This window comes from Watersipora subatra, chromosome 1 (genome assembly GCF_963576615.1).
Source record: "Watersipora subatra chromosome 1, tzWatSuba1.1, whole genome shotgun sequence".
NCBI lineage: Eukaryota > Metazoa > Bryozoa > Gymnolaemata > Cheilostomatida > Watersiporidae > Watersipora > Watersipora subatra.
Window position 1 is genome coordinate 12179292 of NC_088708.1, and position 27397 is coordinate 12206688.

The following is a 27397-nucleotide window of genomic DNA, read 5'->3' on the forward strand; positions in this document are numbered from 1 at the left end:
TTGTCCTATGTAAGTAAGTTCCAGAACTGTCCATGAGCTCTGGCCTTCAGTTGAATGTCAGCTTGAAGTGTCAGAATCTCATCCTCCACTCCAGAAGTTTTCAAGTAAAACAGTTTTGTAACTTTTGATGCCAGTGAAACAATTTCAACATATTCCTGGAAAGGGTAGTACTGACTCATGTAGCGACTGACTCGAGTAAAGCAGTCTTGAAAGCATCTGTCGAACTCTGACGGACAATTGTCAATTTGCTTTATGTAGCATGCTCTGTCAAGCTGCACACATGACTGCTGCTGTGTAACCAGCTCTGCCTCAAGGTTCTGGAAGTTTGTCAAATAATGTGAGTAAAGCATTAAAAAGAAATGTTGTGTTTTTCGTTTAAAAGTATTAACTGAACTGATCACATTTTTGTACTTTTCTTGCATATGTAGATTAAGGTCATTCAAAATGCTGGTCAGATCAGCCAAAAACGTTAATTACAGCAGCCTCTGATGGTTATTTTGTTGGCTATAATTTGCATGTTTACCTTCACAAAAAAAAACCTTAATATTAAGCAACAGCTCTTGAAATTTTTGCAAGAATGTCTCTCGTCTGAGTCGTCTTTCGTCGGTGTGCAACAACAACTCAGGGTGGTCACACTCAGCCTTCTCCAGATGTGCACGGAATAGCCATCTTTGAAGAGATCTAGCCCGATTAAAACAGGCAATCTTTGTTGCAACATCCATCGTATCTGTTGAGTTAAGCATTTTTGCCTATAATTGTTAGTGAATAATACAGTGGTAATTGAGGGAGTCCGAAAAATCTTGTGTTCTCTGCACTTGTCGATAAATCTATTCAAGTGGCCAACCATGGTGGGTGCGCTTTTTGTGGTGATGGACACAAATTTATAGACCGAGAGCTGGATTTTCTCAATAAAGTTTTTGAAACACCGAAATTGGTTCTCTCCTCGCTAGTGTTCTTTCATGGGCAGTACTGCTAACAGCTTCTCTTTTGCAGCCATGGCAGTAAACATCTTGGAGACTAGGCTTAACATGATAAAATATGAGAAAGCATGTCTTGCCAGCACTGCTGCCCGCATGACAAAATATAATACGTTTTAGCTATAAGCCTAACGTAAAATGGGTGTCGATACATCGAAAATATTTAATACGCAGAGAAAATTGCAATTGTATGTGTGATTTTTAAAATTATTATGAAAAAGAATAGCGTAATAGTAGGCCTACCTATATTGGTTTACTACAGCAGACTAACAGACTCAAATAAAAACATAATTCTAACAAAGAGTTTGGTTTATTCCTGTTAGGTCGGGCAAATTGTATTTCAGGTAGCGTAGGGTACGGCGTACTCTGTTGGCTTCAGCAGGGTATAAATTAGTTATAACGAGTTAGTTTTAGCTAGAGCAAAAGTTCTGTCACGCGAATCTCTAAGCAGCTTTCGTTGAATGCTTCGTCTAGAGCTAAATGACGTATTAGAACAACAAGCTAATGTATATATGAGCTGTCGATGATACACATTAAAATAGCCTAGTTTATGCCTGTGTTCCAAAACCCTAAGAACGCATTCGAATGTACTAGTCCTGGCATGCTAATGCACGTAAAAAACTCGAGCTGAATTTGCAAGAGTTGAATGTTAAGCTAGGCTAATCTTATCGTACTGAATTGAATCCGGCTGAATCGACTTGTTTCGTAGACAACTCGGCTAGATTTTTGGACGGGTGAGCCAAACCATTTGGTCAAGTCGTCCGTATGTGTTGGTGCACAACTCCTACAATCACCGGCCTCGAAGGCAGTGGAATGTATGGTTGATATTTGTTTACACAAGAACTGTGATATGCAAGTCACTTCAGATTTACGAATTAATTCACATTCTACTCATTAAATGAATTTAGCAGGTTACTGTTGAGTTTTTTGTGGTTTATAGCAATAGGTAATTTAAATCTGGCCCTGGTTTTCAAACCATAAACCATCATCACAAAACCAGGACCAGATTTAAATTACCTGGTGCCATAAACTACAACAAACTCAACAGTAAAACTCTTTCTCTGCAATCTTTTAAAATGAAACTCAAAATACACCTACTATCCTTTGACTAATAATAACATTCACCATCTGGCCCCCATCTAGCCTTACCTATTTTAACATTTCTGCATTATACTTTGTTTTCGTAACTAGGAATCTGTTGTAGTAGATGTACATCACTATTTTCAAGGAGCTTATATCTGTCCACTTTTTGTTTAAACAATTATACTCATATCAATCCTGAAGCTTGCCTTTTGACATATTCTATGCTTTTAGTTCCAACATTATTATATTAGTTAGATCACTCATTAGTTTTTTTATTTTGTACACCGCTTTTTAGTAAGTTCTCTTGCTAAAGTACCTTGTGGAAAACTATTATTAAAAAAACTGATAACAGACTTGCAAGCAATAATATTACATTGTTAATATTGCATGTTGTTTAATCATATTAATTAAATAAAAAGAGTATAAGGGTCTGAATGTAGCAGTTGTACCAACTATCTCAACTACAGTCTGGCGTTACTGTATTTTTGACAATCATGTGCTCTCTAAAGTGCTCTTGAATTTTAATTTATAAAAGAAATAGTAAAATTTAAGTAATTTACAAAAACATTCTTAGTTCTTTTAGGATAAAATACATTGCCTTGAGTAGTCATTTTAATTTCACAATGAAAACTATAGATTGCTATTTAATGCGTCTAATCATAAATACATTCAAAATATATAATTTAATGTTTATTATAATCAGAGCCATGTCTGTTGGTTTGTCAGGTGGTTTGTCTGTTGGTTTCCTGTTGGTTTGTCTGTTCGTTTTTCTGTTCGTTTGTCTGTTGGTTAGTCTGTTTGTTTATCTGTTGGTTTGTCTGTTCGTTTGTCTGTTCATTTGTCTGTTGGTTTGTCTGTTCGTTTGTCTGTTGGTTTGTCTGTTCATTTGTCTATTGGTTTTTCTGTTCGTTTGTCTGTTCGTTTGTCTATTCGTTTGTCTGTTTGTTTGTCTATTCGTTTGTCTGTTCGTTTGTCTGTTCGTTTGTCTGTTCGTTTGTCTGTTCGTTTGTCTGTTCGTTTGTCTGTTCGTTTGTCTGTTCGTTTGTCTGTTCGTTTGTCTGTTCGTTTGTCTGTTCGTTTGTCTGTTCGTTTGTCTGTTCGTTTGTCTGTTCATTTGTCTGTTCGTTTGTCTGTTTGTTTGTGCGTTCAAAATCCATGCTATGAGTGCTAAAAAAAACTTTTTGCTTTTAATCCAACCAGGGAATCTAACTAAGAGCTTTATATTTTAAGGCTAACACCCTACCACTACACCACTTCATCACCTTGCTGCCTGCGTATTAACTATGCACATACTGATTAGTCATGATGATCTCTCACAGCGCATGAGACTGCCATGTGTATTAGTATACTATAAGACTCGTACAGCTATCTATTCATGCATAACTGCAACAGTGTGTACATGCATCAGTCTCAAGGCATAAACATAACTCTTTATACATAAAACCATACATTATGAGTAATAGTTACAAATCTTGTCTATAAAGTTTGCTCAGTCATTTATTAGAGTATTTTAAGAGTCACTATTTTCTAATGGCTCACTTTATGCCTCACTTTATTCCTCACTTTATGTCTCACTTTATGCCTCACTTTATTCCTCACTTTATGTCTCACTTTATGCCTCACTTTATGCCTCACTTTATGTTTCACTTTATGTTTCACTTTATGTCTCACTTTATGTCTCACTTTATGTCTCACTTTATGTCTCACTTTATGTCTCACTTTATGTCTCACTTTATGTCTCACTTTATGTCTCACTTTATGTCTCACTTTATGTCTAACTTTATGTCTCACTTTATGTCTCACTTTATGTCTAACTTTATGTCTCACTTTATGTCTCACTTTATGTCTAACTTTATGTCTCACTTTATGATGAAAACAAACTCTTACTCTTCGCATTTATAAATCTTATACTTTGCAATAGACAGCAAAGCTGCTTTTGGTGACACAAATATTATATAAGAATATATATATATATTTATATATATATTTATATATATCATATATATTAGATTTCAGCTCAAAATTAACTAATTCAAGTTCAACTCAACAAATTCAACTCAAAATCAAAGAATTTGATTTTAAGCTTAACTAATTAGCAGTTAGCAGATTTTGCAAACTACTTATAAATCTGCAAAAGATTTGTATTCATCATCATAAAGAACAAATTGAAAAGGAAGAAAAATTTTATTTATTTTAAGAATAGGCTGGAGTTTCCAAAAGAAAAGTCCACTTGTCAGAATGTTTTTTAAATCCCAACTGCATTAGTAGAAATGACAGATTCATGTTGAAGACTAGATAAAATTGAGTAAGGATGCGACGGCATGCGTTGAATTTGCTTTCTTTATGTTCACGGTAAATTTTCTATTGCAATTGAAACACTATGGTTCAATATCTAAAAGCATGTAAAATAAGTTGCAACTCACACTTCTTCTAGAGATCTGCCAAAAGTATAAGACAGAATAAAATGAGATCAGTTAGTTCCAAAAGCTCTGTAGTTAGTAGGCAGTTATACCGGTAGTAGATGTGTGAGTTTGCTTTGACAACAAGCAGGTAGTAATTATACCCACAGCCTAAGTAACTTAGATATACTTTTTTGACTGCACTCAAATTAAGTAAGTTTGAATAACATTATTTCAAAATTTTTAAACAATTTACATTAGCTTGGCAGCACCGAGTTTACATATCGGTGCTGTGAACGTGTTTGCTGCAACAAGAAAATTGTTGTCTTTTGTTGGAAGCTGGTATTTTTAAGCAATTGAGATGATAATACTAGTCTCAGTTTACTAACTCACTAAAATTTAGGCAACTTGTATTTGAATCCAGTGCAATAAAATTATTGAAAACTCTTTGGCTTACAAACATTGCAGTCGGTTAGTCACAAAAATCCTTTGATTATAATCGCTCTTTTAGAGTTTTAATTTACATGTAACTGTTTGCATAGCTGAGTTTTGCAGTTACTTAATCTTAATAGCATTTACTTGTGTCTAGTCGACACTTGAAAAGTGTCATGTATCTGTCTCTGTATTAAGTGTCTGTGTGTAGTAAAAATACATATATCTGTATTAGTCATCCGATATACGCTAGGTGATTGTGGCGAGGTTGTGCTCTCTTTGGTGAAAAAAATCTCCTAACTGAGTTGTTTTCTCCTACTTGGGTCAAAGTCGAGTAAATGTGCGGCGAGTCGTCTTGAAAACGAATCCGTTCTTTTTACGAAGTTCTCTTGGCCGTCATTGTGTTAATTTTTTAAGGGTTGGAATTATATCGACAACATAAATCGTAAATTGTACTATTATGCTTCCCAATGAAATGAAAAACTTTAAAAAGTCGAATTTTTTAAATCAAGGACTAACATGATTATTTTAGCAGCTTTTATTCGCTCAACGGCACACAATGTAACAGAAAATTAAAATTCGCTGTCACTGCCTACCTTACAATTTACATGGAAGTTAGATTTACCGCTCCTGTTTAGTCGCTTGAATATTATCATAAGGCGACTTTAAGCTATTGTTATAATTTTTGATAGTGTCAGTAATTCATTTGTAACGAGCAGTTACTCAATTATGTTTGAACAAATGCATTTGTTCGATCTAAATTACGTTCATAGTGATTAATGTTCAGGTATCAGCATAAAGATGAAGGACGTTTTATTAAAAGTCCGCTTGTAATCTTAGACAAAAGAAAATTTATCAATCGAATGAGTTGTATTTAAGTTTTGGGAAATGACAAATTTCACAACCCTTTTGATGAAAGGCTTTAAAACCTGAATATTTGCCATGAAGATTTTAGGAAATTCACGTGAAATGCGATGTTCTTCCAAGATAAGCAAGTGTGCTTAAGCAACGTTTTAGTTCGGTGCTTAGATTATCTCATCCGGTAAAATACAAGGTAAGAACTATGACTTAATCTATTGTTGTTTTTGTTAAATGTCTAGCTCATTTAGTTGAGGGTGCTACAATAGAGATGTGTTTTGGATTGACCTACAGACATAGATGTTTTACTGAGTCAAAGAACCTTCCTAATTTAGTTAAGTTGGGTATAAAAAGGTGCTTGTATTGCTGATTTACCTGCATCATTTTTCTGTTAAAGCTCTGCCTAGGACATTGATAAAGCTAGTGTTTTTGTTGTATCAATGTAGCGTTTCTTGCTTTTAATAGCATTGCACAATGGTTTTAAAATACTGTACTTTTTGCAGTTCAGTTCTGAAGAGTTGTGATTTATTGTCTCTCTATTTGTAGGATAGCATTGAGATTTACAAACTGGCATTCATACAGATGAAGAGCTGGTTCAATTTGTGATCTTGCATATATTGTGTTGACTAACAGGCTTTACATTTGGGATTATGACTCAAGAAGGAGAGGATTGCTACTTTTACTACTACTCGACTTGCAAAAAGGTACTTGGTGCAGGCTCACAGTTTTTTCGTTAAAGGTTTTGCTTGTTAATCACCTTTTGATTATATTAAAGATGGCTAATTTGAGCATGTCGGCATTTCATGACCGTTTCTCTAAGTCTAACGATCTCTCATTTGTAAAGTTTTCAGACTATTTTGAACTAAATATTTATTGAAGTAAAATCGTAGTGTTCAATAAAAAAATTGTTTTGAAACTTTCTAACGAAAAAGTTGATACATGTACTGAGCTACATTACCAGTTATGAAATAATACCAAGTTGAAATTTTCATACTCAGATGACAAATATTGTTATTTTCGGATGAAAATGTGTTAAATCAGATTTATATAATTCTGATTTATCGTTTTTGAATTGATCACAAACATAAGATGAAGAACGAGTTGCAACATTTATAATCATTTTGGTCAAACTGAGCCTCTCACGATGTGTTGTAATAAAAAACACTGGCAAGGAGCGTTCAAGTTATCCTGCTAGCAAATTTATTCAAACACGAGTCGAAAGTGAATGGAAATACCACAAATTCCATAATTTGTTCAGAATATATATCAAGTAAACTAAGAAATGTTTAACAAAGGTTTGAGCAAAACTTACAAATTTACAGGCGCCAATCAAACATCACTCAGCAAATTCAGTTCATCACACAATTCTTATTCTGTAGGTATAGAAATAGTTGTCTAGTTTCAGATAGATTTCCCTTCAAGTGTGTTTATATATATATTATATTGTCCTGATGCTTTAAACCAGAAGATTGGTACATGTTACAAGACTCTCACCAACAGTGTTTGTGTGATTAGTTGGGCCTACAGCAATGTTCTAGCTTTTGATGTAGGCTGATTAGATTGTCGTTATGAACTGTCAGCTGTATTTAGGTAACCAGGGAAACTTGAAACTCATAAACTGCTAAACCTTGAACACTTTTAAAGTAGAGTTGAGAACAAAGTTTAACTTTAAAATGCCTGGTAGCATTTTTAGATTATTACTAAGGATTGAGATATAATTAACGAATTCGAAGTGTAGGTTTCGTTTGTTCACTGAATGTGAAAATCTAGAGATTTGCAGTTTCCTTTAGAGCAGTGTTGTTGATACGTATGGTTGGTTGTGTTGATGGTGTTTTTGAGCACCATATTTGGCACTGTGATTTCAGCAAGTCGCACCATTAGGTTTATAATTCGCTGTTGGTTGCGTCACTTGCGTGGCTAGGTGCTAAAGCTTGCAAAAACTGACGGTATTCGTAGCTCACAGACTCAGCTCCAATCAGACGTGTTCATTTACCTGCATAAGTTGTCAATTGATTACCAGGTTTAGGAATTTTGTTATCCTTGTAGTGAGATGACAATTCTCAAGTGTGGGATGTTCACATTTAGTACCGTATACAGCCAAACCTATTCACAACAAATCTATTTTATGCCTGACTTCTTTACATGCTGGAACTTTTGTATGTTGGACTAAGTATTATCATAAGAATGCACTGTAATACAGCTCACATCAAAAAACTCAGTGATAACAGTCTAATGAGAACTGCAAGTTTTTATGTAAAACTATAAAATCAATACATTATATAAGAGAGTCATATAAATTCAACTTTAAAAGTAATAACAGTAAGAGGCGTTAATCGATACTTTACTTTAGAGACAGGTGGATGGAGGTGTTCCTTGGCATTGTAAGGGATGGAAAGTTCTATAGGCAGAGGTGGTGTTAGAATTTTATTATCTGCTAGGTAAAGTTTAGCAGCACAATTTTTGAATAGATTATCTTGAAGCGATGTTCTCAGAAATGTAAAGCATCCGATCATAGTGCAATCATTTAACCTATTGTCAATGATACTGTTTAGTATTTGTGTATGCGTCACTTTCATCGCCGTTCATCAGTTAAATGTTGACTCAACTGCGAACTAGATGTGATGTGAGACAGTGATTACTAATATAAATTGAGAACACATGCTACATTGGTCAACCTTCATCTGAGGAGTATGTGCTACTTCCTAGCGCAACCCCAAAACATCGATAGTACCATAACTCTCTGCTAATGACCAGTCAGTTGAACAATTTGTTTAAATCTATTTACAATCTATTTAAATTAAAAAACTAGCCGATTACACCCATTTCAGGGAATATATTAGATAAAAATAGATGTTTGGATTTTTAACGTTGTCTGTCAGATTAGCATGTCTTTACAAACTGTTGTTTTTGCAGAGTTGTCCCCCGTCGAGCGGAGCAAGCAAAACAACAGCTTGATGCAATACGCACTGCACCTGATGCATCAGCTGCACTGAAAGGGAGGTGTTATCTTCCGTTTATGCGGTTTTGCTGCGATGTTATGTCGGTCGCTCCATTGGTAATCATAACGGATTTAGCCCAAACATTTATGTAGAAAAAAATAATATAAAATCGTTTAACCAGTGACCAGTCTCTGTAGTAAAGTTCAGTAGAATTTAGGAATAAAATAAATTAAAAATAAAATCAATAAGAACAAATAAAACTGACTGATACAAAATACAAATAAAACTGACTGAACGCACAAATAACAACATGTTTAGTTGCTGTTGTTGTTTAAGTTCTAAAGTTTACCACAGAGACTGGTCTCTGGTTAAACATTACTATCTTATTTTTTTCTACATAAATTTTGGAGTAAATCTGTTATGATTACCAATGGAGCAACCGAAATGACATCGCAGCCAAGCTGTATAGACAGAAGAGAACAACTCCCTTTCAGTGCAGCTAATGCATCAGGTGCGGTGTGTATTGTGACAAGCTGTTTTTGGTCAAATTTATCTTGCTAGCTTTGGATAATTTGATATAAAACACTTCTGCTATTAAACAAGTAGTTATTGTTTAATTAACTTTCACATTGCCAAACAGGAGTTATCACCACTCTCTTCTGTTCAATGGTAGCGTTCTATAAAACAGTCGTATGTACACACAAGCTTTCTGTAATATTTTGGAGCAGTTACTTTGAATACATGGGCAACTCAAAGATGATGTTTAGAAGGGTCTGTCATCATATCTTCAAATTTTGCTATGTCTATATTACACAAGATGGGAGGATTGTTATTTGGCTTCGTGTAAAATGTTTTACCCGAATCATGTGTTGATATCACTAGCTTCTAGATGACTAGCATAAATAGACAGATAATTATTTATCCAGTAGATAGAATTCCAAAGCTTGGTGTGTTTCGTGCTTTAGAAGATCCCTTCTACTTAACAGCTCCGAATAACCTTCTTTCTAAGTTTACACTTTACCTAACACAGTTTTGATCTCTATGTACAAATGTAGTCTTGTGTTGGAGTTATTGTAATACGGTAAAAAAAAATTGTATTGTCATGTTTTTGATTGAGATGTTGATATCATATAAGTTCAGTGCAAACACTGAGCCAGCATATTTATTCTTCATATATTCGTGGATTGAGGTTTCATTAAAAGTAGCCTTCTGCTTTATTTTTATGACATTTGTATCACTTCTGTATTGCAATTTCATCACTAATAAACTCACTTTATAAACACTTTATTAAAAGTGCCATTTGTGTTTCCTACTTCTGGTAGAGAGATTACTCGAATGTCCACAAATAGGCTCAACGCAGTGTAATAAATAACCTTCTGCTTGTTCAAGGAAGGGTCTGACGATTCACTTGAGTTTGTGTTGGTTGATGCTTTATCCAGTTGGTGACACGCGTAATTTTGCTGCAGATCACAGCTATGCATAGGATTTAGTAATGTTGTGGTGTTCCTGTAGCATGTCCTCCTAGTAATCTTAAACTTGAAGATTACATTTGCAAGTTATTCAAGCAGGAGTTATCAACTCTTGGCTTAGTCATTATTTCATTTGCACTGATTGCTGTCTATTTTACATATACTTATGTAAACAGTGAAGACCAATCTAACCTTTATAAACATGTAGGCAGAACATGTGAGCAGGACAGATCTCTATATATAAACATAACATGCACCGGAAGACTATTTATCTTAAATATTTGTAAAAAAGAAGTTTTATAGCAGCCAATTTCACTAACAAATGCAATATAATTTACGTGACAACAACTTCTATTCTTTTTGCACAGATTAAAGTTTGAATAAACTAGGTTTAATACCAGGTTAGGCGGTATGCATAGTGGGTTTGAATTCTAATTGCCTATCACCATTATTGTAGACGAAGTTTTTGTGATGCTTGTAGAGCACCGTGGTAATACAATGTTTTCTCAATAGTGGATGTGTGAATCATGCATTTTTGACACAACATTGAAAATTTACTTCGAGGTCCCTACTGATGGTTAATGGTTGTGAGCTACATTAATTGGCTGCTTGCCATATAATATCTTATTTTTTCGATAAATAGTAAAAATGTTACTGAATTCATTCAAAGCAACAACCACGCTTATTATTGAAAGCCATGTACAGAGGGTAACTCCAAGTTTATTTGTAGGTTACACCTAAGGCTCATTGCTTATGCGCAGTTAAAGACTTGAATTTTTCACTCATGCTCGGAAGCATATAATATATGCTTCCGTACTAAAGCTGGAACGAGACCAAGAAATCCAGGGTCGGGCCAGACTCAGGGTCAGCAATGAGTGCCAAGATCGAGTCGGGCCGAGTCAGCACTCGCGAACTTTTATTCATTTAAATTTAAGAGGTAGTTCTATAACAACCTAATGTTGTGACATCAATAACCTAAGATAAAAGAACCCATTATCACACCAATCATTATATTTTATGGCTTGACATTGGTGGATCAACGCTATTCAATGGGTGATAGATTAATGGCATGACTTCGGCTAGTGTTTTTATTACAGATTTTATTGTCAACTTTGCTATTATAACCAACAAGAAGATATTAGTTAAGAAATACTTTACAAATACAGAAATGGATAACCCAGCATAGTAGAAAGCAAAAATCCATCACTTCCTTAAAACTTATGGCATTGGTGAAAGAAACTCAAATTAAAAACAATTAGACGCCAGGTTCTTAGACGCGCTTTTAAGTTTCTCAGGATGCCTTTGTTGTACATGCCTCAATAGTATTGAGATGAACCCTTCTTTGTAGCTTAACTTGCTTTACCATATTGTACAAATAACTTGGTCTTTCCCTTTCGCGACTGGCTTCTTCATGAACTACCACACCCCCGACATGTTGATTATTTCTTGCTGCGAAACATCGTAAAACCTATAGTCCAAAGACTATTGTCGCAGACGTAAAAATATAGTATTGACTCACCTTGTTTTATTTCGCCTGGTCCTTCCGCGTTAGGACTAAGTGCGACTCTATTTCAATCGCACTTAAAAAGCACTATACCATCGCTTTCGTTTAGCCATAAACCTACCCGTGTCTTTGTATAGGAAGACACGAGGGTCGGGTGGCCCGACCCGGGCACCTCTGACCCGGTAGGTCAAGTCCGTACGAGCTACCCGTTTCAGCTCTATTTCTTACATGTATATTATACATGTATGGAATGTTACAGCAAACTAGAATTCATAATCTATTATATGTATATTCCGTCAGCTAGCTAAACGTCATAGATGTCACTTCAAGTAAATTTTATATGCACATACTTTTCATCAGACCAATTTCTTATCACTCTCTACAGTCTGAAGAGTTATGTTATATTCACTGTCTTTGGTTCCCCAGCACCAGTTTGTTTGTTCATCTTGTCAGCCCAACTAATTGTATTTGTTGGAATGAGTCCAATTATCTCGCAAAGCATGCTGAAAATTCAAGCTGGGTCCAAATATTGTCTAACTTTAGAAACTGAACAGGCACATAGCAGGTGTGTTGTATCCCAAAACTCATATTAACGGTACGCATCTCCTGGCACCCTTGGTGTCAGAATCTGTTGATTCCTGGAGAACTGACAGCACTAAAAAGCAGCTTGGTATTGAGGGATGACGAAGACCCATGCCAAACATTTTCATTTGTTAATGTATCATTTTATATGTTAAAAACAATAATATTTTTATTTACTACATTGTGTAAGAGCCAAATTCCGTCACTGAGATGAAATTTTTGTTATGTAAAACAGCATCTCATTATGAAATATATATAATAGCGTAAAGGCATACCTCATTGGAACCTTACCTACAGTGTTGCATGAGCCTCTCCAATCTAGGCCTTGCAGTACAAACTAGGGCGTATCAGGCTCCACCCTGTAGTCGCAATCAGTATTAGTGGTCTGTAACCAGCCTGATATCTTGAAAAGTAGATAATTGATGCAAATTTGGAATAAATAGATATTTAATGTGGTTTTTTGTTCACAATTGTTTACTGCGAGTAAGAAATATATAGATGAACAACTGAAGGCTTTGGACTGAATGCTAATTCTTTTGGCTAGCTGAGTCAGCTGGCAGTTACTGATTAATTGTCATCACCTATTTATAGCTTGCATTGTTTGTTGAAAACCACGCATATTTCTAATGCTGGGATTCTAATTTAAAAAATATCTTTACTTACATCTAATGGAACCAGCTGGCTTGTCATGAAATTTAGCGTTTCTACAATTTAAACAGGTTTTAGCCTTCTACTTGTATTCAGCTATTAGTCTAGTAAAGTTTGAGTTGTGCGGCTTCGATGTTCAACAGGGATCCATCTGCCCTTACCGACATGAGCCATCTTCAAGGGGTACTGAGGCTATCTGTGAGGATTGGGAGTTTGGGAGGTGCCTTAAAGAACACTGTCCATTACGACACATGAGAATACAGGCAGGCATATCTTATGTTCATTATCTAATCTATAATGGCTTGCCTGCTCAGTTGAGAGCTTTTTATATAATGAGGCAATTAAGAGTATAACACTAAAGAACATATTTCTTCAGACGTGATACATTGAATTAAACATGTGATTAAAATTTCTCCCAAAAGATTTGAGTATACAGTGGACTCTCGTCATACGATTTTAACTCGTTTCGGTATTGGCATTATAAGGCGAAAATTTCTTATGGAGGGGTATAGACACCTATAGTAAATATCCAATGCAAACACCACTTGGTAAAAATCAACAAAATTTTATGTACATAATGTACATATTAAAAATTAGTAACAAAATATGTTAACCTTAGTAACTATAGTAACCTACAGTAACTATAGTATATTCAGTGGTTATGATCTGCAATAAAATGTAACGTTACAATGTAGTACATGCAGTACGTACTGTAGGGAGTTCTTACCTTCAAGACAGACGTATAACATAAATGTTGAATTTAACTCAAATTAATTTAGCTTACTAAAGCATGTTTAAAGCTAAGGTTTAGTATGTATTTTACCAAACTTCAACTTTTTCACCGGCTAAAATTTTATCACCTATCTGTTTCCGGTTTCTTTTTCACTATAACTAATAACGGATAACGTTGCACTAATAGAGAGCGAGCATTGAATTTCTTTCTTGCGTTGTGGGAGGGATTTTGGTGAATAGCATATCGGCATCTTCGTTATTCCGATGTATTCATTGCACTGCCTGCCAAGTTTGGATTTCAAGAAAAAATGTTGATATCATATCACAAAAAAATCTTGTATGGTGAGGATGAAAAAATGTTGTGTTTCATATTATAAGATGAAAAATAGTATAACAGGGTCATCATAACGCGAGGGCTCACTGTATTAGCATTTATTTTTTAGCAACAAAGACATCTAAAAGGTCTAAAAGGTTGGCTTAGTTTGATAGCATCTTTTGCTGACCCAAACACATAAGTTATAACAAAAGGTCCTTTTGAATTTACTGCTATTGCAAGATGGAATGTTTATGTTATGTATTACAGGTAAACCGATCAGCCATCCCATGTTACTGGGAGTTGCAGCCAGCAGGCTGCCAAAAGCCTCACTGTGTATTTCGACATCGGCAAGTTAGGAAGACAACAATTCCTAGTAAGTGGACAATGCGAGCAATGAGCGCAGAAAAGTAATTTCAACGCCTTAGGCTAGATCCTTGTTTCCTTCATTGGCTAGTACTCGGTTTTCAGTTTTTGCAAACATCTCTCCTGGTCTCATGGCTATCTGTGTTTATAGCAACAATAGGTAAAGTGTGCCATATCATGCATGATGCATCATGTGCATGCCTGGTATCAACCTGATAAGGACACTATTTAAGAACTGTTTTGGTAGCTTAGCCAGTTTTAGCAATATAATACCAAGTCTCTCACAGCCATTCATCTTTTCTATGAACACAATATACATGACTATGCATAGCTAGTTTATCTGTGTATCAACTGGCGAATATTTCTCAAAATGTCTGAAGTATTTTTAATACACCAATGCCATTAGAAATATCATGTGCAGTGTATTTTTATTGCTTTAATAAAATTGCTTGTGCTGTTTCTGCTTTTGATTAAATACCTTATTTCACTCTTTTACTCATTTTATCATGCTAGTGTCAGCTGTGAGCTGGTGTGTTGCAGTTGATTCTATGGAACCAAAGTTGGCAAAATCAAACAGTCCAAAGGTGGAGCAGATACTTATACATATGGCTGACACAGATGGTAAGTTGTAGTTCTATGTATTGTATGTAGCATCTCTCTCAACAGCGCCTTTCAGCGTTTGCTATTAGCGCTTCTCTTGCGGAAGGTCACCAAGGCCAGCTGCTTAGCCGACCTCAAGGTTGATGTCACAACCAACCTCGGTTTGGCAGACGACATGACTGCCTGTGGGCTGAAGGTTGGTTGCCAAGCTCGACATGCTACCAATATACTAATGGGGAGGAGCCAATCAAGGGCAAAAGATTATAAAAGGAGCACTTGAAGCTACGATTAGCAGAGATTCCTGGCAGTCCCTTGCGTGCTCTTCATTATACACGCACATTCTGAATTGCTTGTATGTTTATATATATCGTCAAATATATGTTTGTTATTGCTTTGCAGTCAGTGGTTTTTATTTCTCCTGGAGCAGTAAAGGAAACGGGGCAGTTTCCTTTACACTCGTGGCAGCAGTGTTATTGTGAATCTCGACTCCACAAGAAGCAAAGAACCTCTGGATACTTTAACCAAAGGTATCCTAGTGATAGTGAGGGGAAGCTGCTTAAGCTGAGGCTATCCGAGTAATAGTAAGGGGAGAGCATCAGAGAAAAGAGTGCTCCGAGGCGAGACCGCTTCTTGATCACAAAGAGCTTTAGCTGTCCAGAGGGCAGCCTGATTCCAAGGGTCTGCGAGGTACTGTTGAAAAGGATTGATAGTAGAATGAACGCCAGACACGCTTAGAGCATGGACCGAGGTTCAGACTGTCTTGCTGAGGTACTAGAGATGATGACATTGCTGCCTTGGCTCACCAGTTCAAGTCACTTCAGTACTCTAGATCGAGATACAACCGAGTACTTCATCAGTCGATTTTAGGAGGTCGCAGAAGCAAATGGTTGGACGACACCGCCACCCTACTTTACCTCTGAGGAGCTTTGCATGAGGAGGCAGAGAACTGTGGACAAGCCGATCGAGTGGAGGCTGTCATTGACTGTTCAGCCTCTCACCAAGGCAGGCTTGGTGTGAGCTGAGCACTCTGAGCAGAGCCACAGCCTCAACCTCTAGGAGCACACTTGCCAAGTGAAGCGCCTAGTCCAAGTGGCTTACAGAAACCTCTCAGGCCCTATATGGCGGACATGGCCAAGGAGCTGTTCTGCAGCACTGTGAACAATCGGAACTACAGCGACATCTGTTGGCAGTGCCGACCTCCACGTTGACTGACGCGATTTGAGCTGGAACAGAATTCCTCCAGGTCAAGTTTGAAGGACACCATTCGACGACAGTGGAAAAGGCACAGACGGAATGGACTTATGTAGTCCAGGATCAAACCATCAGCCAGCTGGCACTGATCACTAACTACTGGTGGTTAGTGATCCTACATCGTTCAGCAGCTGATGTAGCAGGTCCAGCAGCTACAACAGAAGGACCGGCCTCAAGAGGCTACCAAGAAGAAGCTCCTGCAATTTTGTAGGTGCAGAGTCAGGGACACGTCTGTAAGGACTGCCCCAATCGGAAGCCACAGAACTGGGGAAATGGCAGAGTTCTGCAACAGTACTGCCGACTACTGGTTGCACTAAGCCCCCGAACTAATCCCATTCTGGCCAAAGGCACTCTGACCTGACTTGCCTTACACCCCTCTTTCGGAGTCAGAGAAAACTTCAGAAGGCTGCCCCAGCAGATTCAGGAGTGTCCGGTTCAAAGGATCTTGCCTCGTAGGCTAGGTTGGTACAGAGCCGATCAGGGCACAAGCTCTAGACCGGTCACCTCTACCAGCTACTTCCTCCTGGGAAGCTCGAAGGGTAGCCCATTCAGTTCCTGATTGACACTGGATGTACCATGAACTTGCTGAGAAAGCACATGTTTGACAAGCTCTCTCAGAGCATGAGAGACTTGCTCAACTATTGTGACAGTCTCGGTCTCATGGCCGATGGGACCCTACTGCTTTTCTATGGAGCCGCGCGTATGCCCATATTGCACCGGAATGTAAAGACCGAGATCTTTGGTGAGCCACATTAGCGAGGGCACTATCCTAGGTATGACTCTCTTGGTGGCACACTAGTGCGCTATGGAGTTCTAGCAGCTCATGGTTTCCGTAGATGGTCGGCTCCTAACCTGTACAAATAGATATAGGCGGCTGCTGGTCAGCAAAGTGCAGGTAGTGTGGAATATGGTGGTGCCAGCCTAAACTCTGAGATGGCCGCTCCATGCTGAGTTGCTACAAGGGACTACTGCCGGTTGGGTGGATAGAAGGCTACCCGGGCGGTCCACCACTGGCTACGAGCTTGAACCAGCCTGGTCGAAGAGAAGCATAGTCACACCGGTTCTAAACCTCACAGGCCAACTTTCAGTTCTCTGAGCAGTCGTTATGATCGGCATGTACACGGCAGTGGAGAACCACCAAGTGGATGATGAACCATCCTTTTCCGGCTTGGGTATTGCACTTCAGAGTACGAAGGCGTTGGATGCAGGGATGTCAGCCCACCTGGATGACCTGTTCGTGGCAACTCAAAGAAACTGCATGAAGCTGGGACATGTCGAGCAACTGGCAAGACTGCTGTAGCGCTACCAGAGCATGTTCAGCACCAGCGGCATGAAGTAGGACAGGCCTCTGAGGTGGAGCACTCCATTCCACTGAAGGAGGATACCCGACCTATTCGGCAATCTCTGCATCGACTTGAACCGGAGAAATAAGCCGAGGCCGAGTGACAAGTCTAAGACCTGCTCGGCAAAGGACTCATTGAGCTTGGAGCTCTCCGGTGGTGTTGGTCCGGAAGAACAGAAAGTGGCGTTTCTCCGTCGACTATCGACGGCTGAATGCTGTCAATGAGTAGGATGCCTACCCTCTTCCCAGCTAAACAGCCTCGATGCGTTCTCCGACAGTAAGTTCTTTAGCACATTAGACCTGGTCAGTGGCTATTGGCAGGTGCCCTTGGACATCGATGTGCAGGAGAAGTCAGCGTTTGCTACCCTTTCCGTCTTAGGGAAATGAAAGGTCCTGCCCTTCAGACTCACCTCTGCGCCAGCCAGCTTCCAAAAGTTGATGGAGCTTGGACTACACAGCTTGCATTGGAAAACGCAATTATTCTACCTGGATAACATCATCATCATTGTTCCTGATTTTGATTCTCACCTACACCAGTTGGAAGAAGTGTTCTAGCGACTGAAGGGAACCAGACTTGAGTTGAAACTGACCAAGTGCAAGCTACTCTAGTCACAGGTTCGTTACTTGGGTCATATGGTTAGTGCTGAAGATGTATCTACTGACCCGGAGAAAATAAGAGTAGTCCAAGAATGGCCAACTCCAGGGAGGCTCAGGGAGCTGCAAGGCTTTCTGGGCATGGTAGGCTATTACCATCAGTATATCCTGAGCTTCGATACCACAGCATGACCTCTGCACCAGCTGACAGGGAAAAGAGATAAGTGGGCAAGAGGCCAGGAGTAGCAAACAGTCTTTGAGGAGCTGAAGGAGCAAACAGCCTTTGAGGAGCTGAAGGAGCATCTTTTCTCAACACCTATGTTGGGCTATCTCAATTCAAGCCAGCTGTACATTCCGAGTACGGCCCCAGCAGCTTTGGAGTAGGTGCAATGTTGTCGCAAGTACAGGATGGGACCAAGACAGTCATTGTTTTTTTCAGCACGACCTGGCACCAGCAGAGAGAAATTACTGTTACCCGAAGGAGGCGTTGTTCGTGGTCAAGGCCGTGAAGCATTTCTGGCCCTACCTTTATGGATGGCAGTTCCTTCTTTGCACAGGTCACGCTTTTCTTCGATGGCTATGCAGAAGAAAAGAACCCTCAAATCAGGTAGTCAGGTGGCTAGAGCTCCTAGCTAAGTTTCCGTACACTTTGGAACACTTAGTCCGACTATGCTATGGGAACGTTGATGGGCTCAGCAGACAGACCTGTGAAGATTGCCAGCAATGTGAGCTCATCGAGCTGAGAGACAAAAGACCGACTTGGAAGGATCCTGCCATAGAAAGCCAGTCCTTGTTTGTCGGACAGACTCGGGGCAAGTAGAGCAGTGTCAGACATCATCAGGATCACACACGAGGCGGTCGGGTGCATGGGCCAGCCTGCTGCCGCCATGGCAGCCAGAGGGGTGACCCAGTACTGACCGAAGCCACTCTGCGACACAGCTTGGGTGATGACTCGATGTGATGCCGACAAGGAACTGGCCGGATGCAAACAACTGGCCGGAATCGGTTTTCACCATACACCAAGCCATTGCTCGAGCTGAGGAACTGACCAAGGATCAGCTGAAGCTGGAAAATCAGGAACTTCAACAGCTACACATGTTCCAGCCATTCCTCTGGCTGGGACCGAATGGAGCACTAGAGGCCTGGACATTCCTCCACGGCCAACTCTGGTAGTGTGCAGTCTGCCCACCGACTATCAGGGAGACAACTGTTTAACAAACGGTTGTCACCCCTTTGTCACTCTAGGGAGGGTAGGACGATCAACCAACTGTGATTGACCTAGTATCGACCAAGAATGACAGCCATGGTGAGAAGACTGATTGAGTTGTGAGGTTTGCCAAGCAGCAAAGCACGAAGGCAGAAAGATGGCAGACGCTATTTGCAGGACGACCCTGGCAAAAAGTGGCCGTGGGTCTGGTATTATCGGAGACAACCATGCCAAGAGGGAACGAGTGGATCCTGGTACTGACAAACCATTTTACCAGATTGCACAATGCTTAGACAATTCTGGAGGCCACGGCACTATTGGTGGCTAATGCCCCGAATGCGAGAGTATTCAGCTATATGGGCCTGCCAAAGTTTTGTGTTGTCTACCTGGTGAATGAACCCAAGTGGCCTGTGTTCTTGCAGACCAGAGAATGACCGACCAACCTCTTGATGAAACCGTGTGCCCCTACACTGACTGGCCCCCTTCCAAGGAGCCTGGAGTCAAGTTGGTCGGTGTGGACAGGCATGTGTCTGAGAGAGGCAGACTTTAGCAATCAACTGAGTCGCTAGAGCCAAAGCTGACTCGGTAATCACAGGTTGCTTCTTCACTGCCGAGCCAACCTGGGTTGACTGAGCCATGAGATACCTGCCTGCGAAGAGGAGGAAATGATCTGAGGAACAGACTGGCAGCCCACTTACTCGGCAAAAGAACTGAGCCGATGATACCGCGACACGAAGTGAGTTACATGCCGAGCGACTAGCTCGACTGCTAGGAGGGCCTACAGCCTATGAGCTCTTGTATCACGAGCAGAAGGAAAGAGCCTGCTAGAAGATTGATAACAGCTCCGCTGGCAAGAAGTAGCTTTTCGGGCTGTCAGCCTTATATGGCCCTGGAGGCTCTCAGGAGAAGACCAGGCATTTGCAGAGACCGAGGTCCAGCGCCTAGAATATGGTGCACCACAGCACCAGCTCTGGTCTCAGCTAATCTCTCCGCCCGATGCTGAGCAGACGGCCCCGGCACTTCCACTGGGGGAGAGTGTGGCGGAAGATCGCCAAGGCCAGGGTTGGCTGCCTAGCCAACCTCAGGGCTGATGTCACAACCGAGCTTTGGCTCTGCAGAAGACATCGTTGCCGGTAAGACTTCCGGTCAGCCGAAGATTGGCTGCCGAAATCGACATACTACCAATCTACCGCTGGGGCGGAGCCAATGAAGGACAAAAGAGTATAAAATAAGCGCATGAAGAGACGATGAGCAGAGATCCCTGGCAGTCTCTTGTATGCTGTACGTTGTGTGTGCACGTTTTGAATTGCTTGTATGCTTATATATTGTCAAATATATATTTCTTATTGCGGTACTCTCAGTGGTTTTGATTTTTGTGGAGCAGTAAAAAGAACAGATAAATTTCCTTCACGTTTCATAATGGTGAGATAAGGTTGTACGAAGTAATTGCACATTATCAAGTGTTACTAGTATAGAACAATTACTGTAATTTATCTTATTGCTAGCTCAAGCAGTGAACCGAAACAGCTAGTCAAAGTAGTAAGCCTAAATGGCTAGCCCAAGTAGTGAACCTAAACTATGATCTTTTTTCCAATAGATTTTAGTATCTTAATCTTGAAATCTTTCAGTACTTCTTTTACTTATCTGTCTTATATTTAGGCCATTTTCAATTTTGATATTTCGAATTAATTGTTTGCTGAAAATATACAAAGAGACCACTGAAACAGGCTACAGTAGCACAACCAGGTGTTGCTGGAAAGGAAACTGTGAGGTCACAGGTTACAGTAGCACAACCACCTGTTGCTGAAAAAGAAACCGCAAGGTCACAGGTTACAGTAGAACAACCAGTTGTTGTTTACCAAAAAACCACAAGGCCACAGGCTACCATAGCACAATCAGTTGCTTAAAAAGAAACCGCAAGGTCACAGGCTACAGTAGCACCTCTAGTTGTTGCTGAAAAGGAGATCGTGAGGCTACAGGTTACAGTAGCACAACCAGTTGTTGTTTAAAAAGAAACCACAAGGTCACAGGTTACAGTAGCATCACCAGTTGTTGTTTAAAAAAACTACAAGGTCACAGGCTACAGTAGCACAACCAGTTGTTGCTGAAAATAAAACCACAAGGTCACAGGCTACAGTAGCTCCACCAGTTGTTGCTTGAAAAGAAACATCTGTTAAAAAAGGAATTGACTACAGATATGCTGATCTGTTAGTTTGGGTTGTATCGCGCTTGCTGCTTGATCTGTTAAGTAGTTTGCACTTTATAAAAGTCTCGACCAGCAGTCTGTAAAAGTCATTGTAAGGTCGCTCTATACTTGCTTGCTCTTAAGTTCTTCAAGCATTTTAGTCAAGCAGCATCAATAATTAAGACAAAAGTCTGTTGATCTGGCAACTTCTAGTCTCATTCCAAACCTAATCGCTGTCTCTTGTCTGCGAGATTTGTTTAAGAAAGTGATGAATAATGGTTATTTCATATTTGTCTCTCATGCAAGTATAGACATGCATTATATTGTACATATATGTATATGTAGTCTGAGGGTGCTCAGCATGGTTGCGAAATCTTATTTTGGCATTAGAAAATTTTGAGTGATTTTAGCAACTTTCACCATTTGCAGTCGCTCAAATTATGTTATGTGACAAGATTTCTGTATTGTAACGGAAGGGTCGGAAGGTCTTTGGAGATTGCTATTTGCGTTAATAATAACAATATATTCATCTTGTGAAAACTTGTACGTTTATGCAAACTGTTTTAATGGTCCCCTTTATGGTTCTGCATTATTAGTCGTAGCACTAGAATATTAAATATTATAAGCGTTCAATGATTAAATACTGTATTGCTTTAAAGGTTGACTCGCAACAAAATTCACTTTACAGTTATTTGGTGTCATAAGATTCACCATGTCTTACTTTGTTGTGTTGTAGGTGCAAAATATATGGGAATGTGATTACAAGCTCTTAAAAGCTAAAAAACGAACAGTTAATTGCAGCCACACGAGACTGTCGTAGTTTGGATTCGCTTTCCAAAACGGCTCAAATGGGATGTAGTTGTTACAGGATGGTTTCTGTTTACACTTTCATTCAACCTCATTCGTCGAAATATTTTCACAAATATACTTCGCGCATTCAATAAAACCATGTCTATTGTTCTTGCGCGTCTGTTTTATCGTCATTGTAATGCTGTCACTTTTAACAGTGATATCTTATAACTTAACGTAAAAATTCATTTAATTTTTTAGCCTTACTTCGAAGGAGTACATATCATTGTCTGATAATCATGACGAGCCTGTTGGTCACCTGTGATAATCGAAAAGTGCTGCAAAAATTATTTGCGAAGTACTGGATCACATGATCAGATTACGACTCGCCGATAAGACTAGGCCGAGACAAAACTGTAAAGTAGCGAGCATCTATATTTGATACGGGGTCTTCGGTAAAACTTGAAGTGTTTGTCATAAACTAGTGCTACGATAAGTTTATATTGAGCTTCTGATTGGCCTTTCAATTCACGTGAGAACATCACGTGACAAGACAATAACCAAACTGTAATGACTACGTCAGAGAAATAAATAGATTCCAATCTACGGCGGCTTTTCGTTTTTGAGCTTTTAAGAGCTTGTAATCACTTTTCCACACATTTGGCACCTACAACACAACAGAGTAAGACATGGTGAATTTTTTGATATCAAATAACTGTAATGTGAATTTTGTTGCAAGTCAACCTTTAATAACTCCATTAAATTAGCTAGCAAATGGTACAGTGTAAAATTTAATATTTCATTGTTTTAGCATATTTATTAGCTTGTTCAAACTGGTCTCCTTGCTAGGCACAGCACTCATAGCCTAGTGCATGTGATTATTAGTTGTAGAAAACAATTTACTCCAAGATCTCTGTCAAAATGCTGTGAGATTAAATGGACGAAAAATTGTTTTGCTATAACTCACGTAGTTGTCCAAGGGTCTTCGTCTTAATTAATTGGTGAATCAATCATTCAATAAATTTTTATTACAAGTTTCTGTTAAAATTAATATTACAAGATAATGTCGTTTCATCACACGATTGTTACTCTGATCTTTAGGTAAGAGTTTTACAACCCAAAGTATTCATAAAGCTTTTAAACAGAAAACCTGAGAATATCTGTCAATATCCAATAGGCCCTTTTTCCGCATACATTCAGAGTTTGCGTTTGCAGTGTGACGGGATGACTGGGAGGGGGAGGGGGCGTGCTGAGTGTCGCACTCAATTTAATCTATGCTACGAATAAGTGAATAAGAAATAAATGACATTCCAGTTGTCAATCAATAGTCATTTCTGATATTGTGGAATAAGCTGTCACAGTATTTGTAAATGTTTATGATACAATGTTTATGATACAATATGTCTATGTCGGCAACTGTGTAGCCTCAATGTACTACTGCTGCTTACGAACACTTGTTATATCTGTTGACGGTATTTAGGCAATGACTTGCAACACAACTTGCAGACTTTTGGGAGTTCATATTGCTAATAGTATGCTTTTAAAATATTATCTCTTACAAAAATAATTGTGTTGTAGAAGAGTCACCTCAGAAAACAGTGCAGATAAAATCACAAGTCAATGAACATGATGGGACTCAAGTGTCACTGAGATATACAGATGCCACTAGAAGCAATACAACAGGTAATTTATACACAGCTTTGGAAACAGCTTTTGAGAAATATTGAATGTCTGTTACGTATACGTAACGAGTAAACTCATTGTTGTCTACAGATTATGGAGCGATGCTGCGATGTCAGAAGTTGTGTTTTACCAAATGCTTGTTTTATTTCTAACTAACTGTGCTGCCGGTGTTGCCCGGGCATTAAAAATCAGCTTATAAACAATGTGAGGTAATAAGAGTTGCCCACCACTTACTATTAGCCTGACACATTGCCAATGGATAATTTGAGTAAGCTTACTAATAAGAGCTACATTTCTCCGTGACGTTACGCTATGACTTTGTGTCATGACCGAAAGCAGTAGCCTATTTGCTCCCATATACCGACATATATCGCCTAGCGAATCTATTAAGCTCGTGTGGCATAGTTAGTAAGGCGTCGGACTGATGAATGGGAGGTTCTGAGGTCAAATCTTCTGCGATACGGAGCCTTAATTCCAAGATTTTAATAGCTATAGTTGGACATATACAACGACGACAAACTTTGAGAAATATATATATATAGATGCATTAATAATGTGATCTAGATGAGATTGCTATGGCAAAATAACATTACTTAATTGGTGATGCGACGTGACCATAGCTATAAAAAATTCCCTAAAATTCATGATAATAATTTAATTTTGTGCTTAATCTGTTCTATTGAGTTTTATTTTTGTTTCATGTAATCTCTCTATTTGATACCTTGGCAGTAAATAAAGTGATTAGTTGGGATTTGGGATGCGAAAAAAAGTTCACTTACATATTTAGCCATTATCATTTCATGCTCAGCAATGATATCCAACCAGCTTAAAGGTGAGCATGATGAGCTTGGTTGATGATCTAACAAAAGCATTAACATTTCATAGTCAGAACACTCGAGTCTAATTCCTATGTTTGAATGTTGACAAGATTTTTGCGTTTCATTTTTAACAAATCATTAAAAAAATTGAATTAGTAAATTTGCATATTTCACTTATCAGAATCGCCAGCTTACGATCAAGTATCAAAACATTCCTACAAGAAAATGCCAACACGCTAAGGAAACGATAAACAAATAAAGTTTTAACTACATGTATATGGTATAGCATTTATGTGGTATGGTTATTATTACTGTAAAGTACCAATTTGGAAATATCTTCAATAAATGCTGTAAGTGTAACGGCTGTTCTAAACAAAGATTAAAGGATCCTGTTGAGGAGGCTTGACAGCCATTGCTGTTTACTTCCTCAGCTATAGGCAGAGCAAACACGCAAGGTCAAGGCTAATGTCTGAGAATGATCTTGAGATCTATCATTCTGTTCGACAAAAATATTATGTTCATTCAGCTTTCTTCACTTTAACAGATACTGCAATTTACTAAATTGAGTTAGTTCATCTCCTCTTTTGTTGTTAGCGACTCTTATCACCAATTTAAGAAGAGCAAACATTTTCCGATCTTACCAAAAGCATCATGTGCTGGAGTCCGATATGTGTGAGCTGCGTGGTTATATGATATTACAATGTCACAAGCTTGGTTTTTGCCACGTGTTCTATCATTTACCGATGAAATTTACCAGGGTCTACAAGGGCTGACGCCGCCACGTCTGTGTCTTTTTGGATTAGGGCCAATATTGCGTCATTGTGGTTGTGCATTTGGTGCAGTCCTGCACCAGGTCATGTAGGCTCCGTTTGGGCTTGGCATGAATTTGGCTGAGCGATTACATAACTTCATCCAATAAAAAATCTTCACACATGCTGTACAATATGCAGCCACTGGAGGCAGTAAGACTCGTTACAATGCAGGAGTGCAAGAACAAGGGCCAGCAACTTCATTATTATTTGGTTTTCATGTACCAATCTGAGCTGATATTGTTTTGAAACATGAATTCAGGGTAAAAGCGAAATATCTATTTCAGTGCTGCTGTGTCAGCGCAATAACCTGGCCTGAGCTTTGTTAGATCAATTTGAGGTTTTTTCGTGTATTATTTTAGCGTTTTTGTTTTTATTGTTTTTATATTTTTACCTAAATAACACGCATAAAATCGAGCTCATTAACATTCCTTTCTTTACGAGGTTCGTATCCAAATCTTATTATTGTTTTTCTTCTTGTTTCTTCAAATATGGGAAACAGATTTTGTATTTATTTATATTATTTTGTATTTACACCAAAGTCAAATAATGCAGTAGCACATCTTTGAGCAAGGGTAAAGAAAGCCTGTCGAGTAATGCAGAGTTTCACAACTTACGATACTTGGAGAGATGATTGCACTCTAAAACAAGAGAAGACAATTCTAAGGTCATGCAATTCTTTTGTGGAACCGCATTCGCACAATGATTGAGTTGCCTGGAGCCACAGTGGAATACCTAAATGTTAGCTCTAAGAATTACCTATATTTTTATTGCATACAGTTGAAACCTGAGTTTGCATGTGATGTATCTAGACTTTTCCGACTCATACGTATTTTTTATTAAATTGCTAGCTTTTAAAATGCAATGAGTGGCACATTTTTGGCATTCGCTATGATCTAGATCTTTTTTTTTATTTTTTTGTCATACCCGGCAATTTCCGTGAACTGTCTGACCCTGGGATGGGCTCGCTATAGAATACATTATCTAAATTTAGAAAGCAATCCAGCATAGCGAAATATTTGAAGTCATGCATGGCTCAATGTGGCACATTGCAATCACATCATCTGTTAAATAATAGAGTTTATTGTGATTCATGAGACTTGCTTTTGATAAGTTATATGGAAGAGTTAATAAATTTAAACTTTTTTCAAGATTAGATCGCAATCGATTGTAATCTAGTCAATCTAATCTACAATTTATTGTAGATTAGACTTGCGAAAGTCTAGTACCTAAAACCTCATTTAGTAAGATGAAAATTAATGTTTGAATTAAAAAGCTGCCCTTACAAAAGTGCTGCTGTAAGTCATCACTGCTTCTTAATCAACTCTTGTTTTTGATATTATAACAATTCATCAACAAATGTAATAAAAGACACTTGCTGTGAATTGTACCCAACAGAGGTAACGGATTCATTCAGAAGTTGATCAGTGAGGGTGTTATCTGAAAATTTTTTTATGCTCACAAAGTTTTTCTCTTGAGAAATTTTGGTTGTATTGAGTTTTATGTTACATTCATAGTAAATTTGAATTAGTCCATGTTTTTTGCTTATGGAATTGACTGTTTTCTGCTAAGTTATTTGGTTATGGATGAAGAGCAGGTTTATCCAAAAAAGAACCATTGGGTTTGTTACGCACCTGCTTATGGTGTTAAAGGTCCGATCGGGTCGTGTTCAGCTATTAACACCATGCTGTTCCACAGTCTTTTTATATGCAGTTACAAGCTTTCAGGTCATTTGAAGCATCAGTTTTTTTTGACTAGCTAAGATATACAAGTTCGAAAAGCAATTATGGTCTCGACTAGTCATTTGGTGGCATATC

At 38.6% G+C, this 27397-nt stretch overlaps 2 protein-coding genes across 2 annotated transcripts in view; one reads left to right on the forward strand and one right to left on the reverse strand.

Annotated features, from left to right (window-relative positions):
* LOC137403393 (fanconi-associated nuclease 1-like) overlaps positions 1 to 1285 on the reverse strand; it is a 46163-nt gene extending 44878 nt beyond the window's left edge. The window contains exon 1 of the mRNA XM_068092749.1: positions 1221 to 1285. The gene's annotated coding sequence lies outside the window, so the exon portion shown is untranslated. The remainder of the gene's footprint in view (positions 1 to 1220) is intronic.
* Positions 1286 to 5280: 3995 nt separating this feature from the next.
* The window catches only part of LOC137396714 (zinc finger CCCH domain-containing protein 11A-like), a 37003-nt gene continuing 14886 nt past the window's right edge, over positions 5281 to 27397 (forward strand). Inside the window, exons 1-6 of the mRNA XM_068083028.1 lie at positions 5281 to 5945; positions 6296 to 6453; positions 13035 to 13154; positions 14207 to 14312; positions 14843 to 14923; positions 23849 to 23953. Coding sequence (XP_067939129.1) covers positions 6400 to 6453; positions 13035 to 13154; positions 14207 to 14312; positions 14843 to 14923; positions 23849 to 23953 — 466 coding nt within the window. The 5' untranslated portion in view covers positions 5281 to 5945; positions 6296 to 6399. The remainder of the gene's footprint in view (positions 5946 to 6295; positions 6454 to 13034; positions 13155 to 14206; positions 14313 to 14842; positions 14924 to 23848; positions 23954 to 27397) is intronic.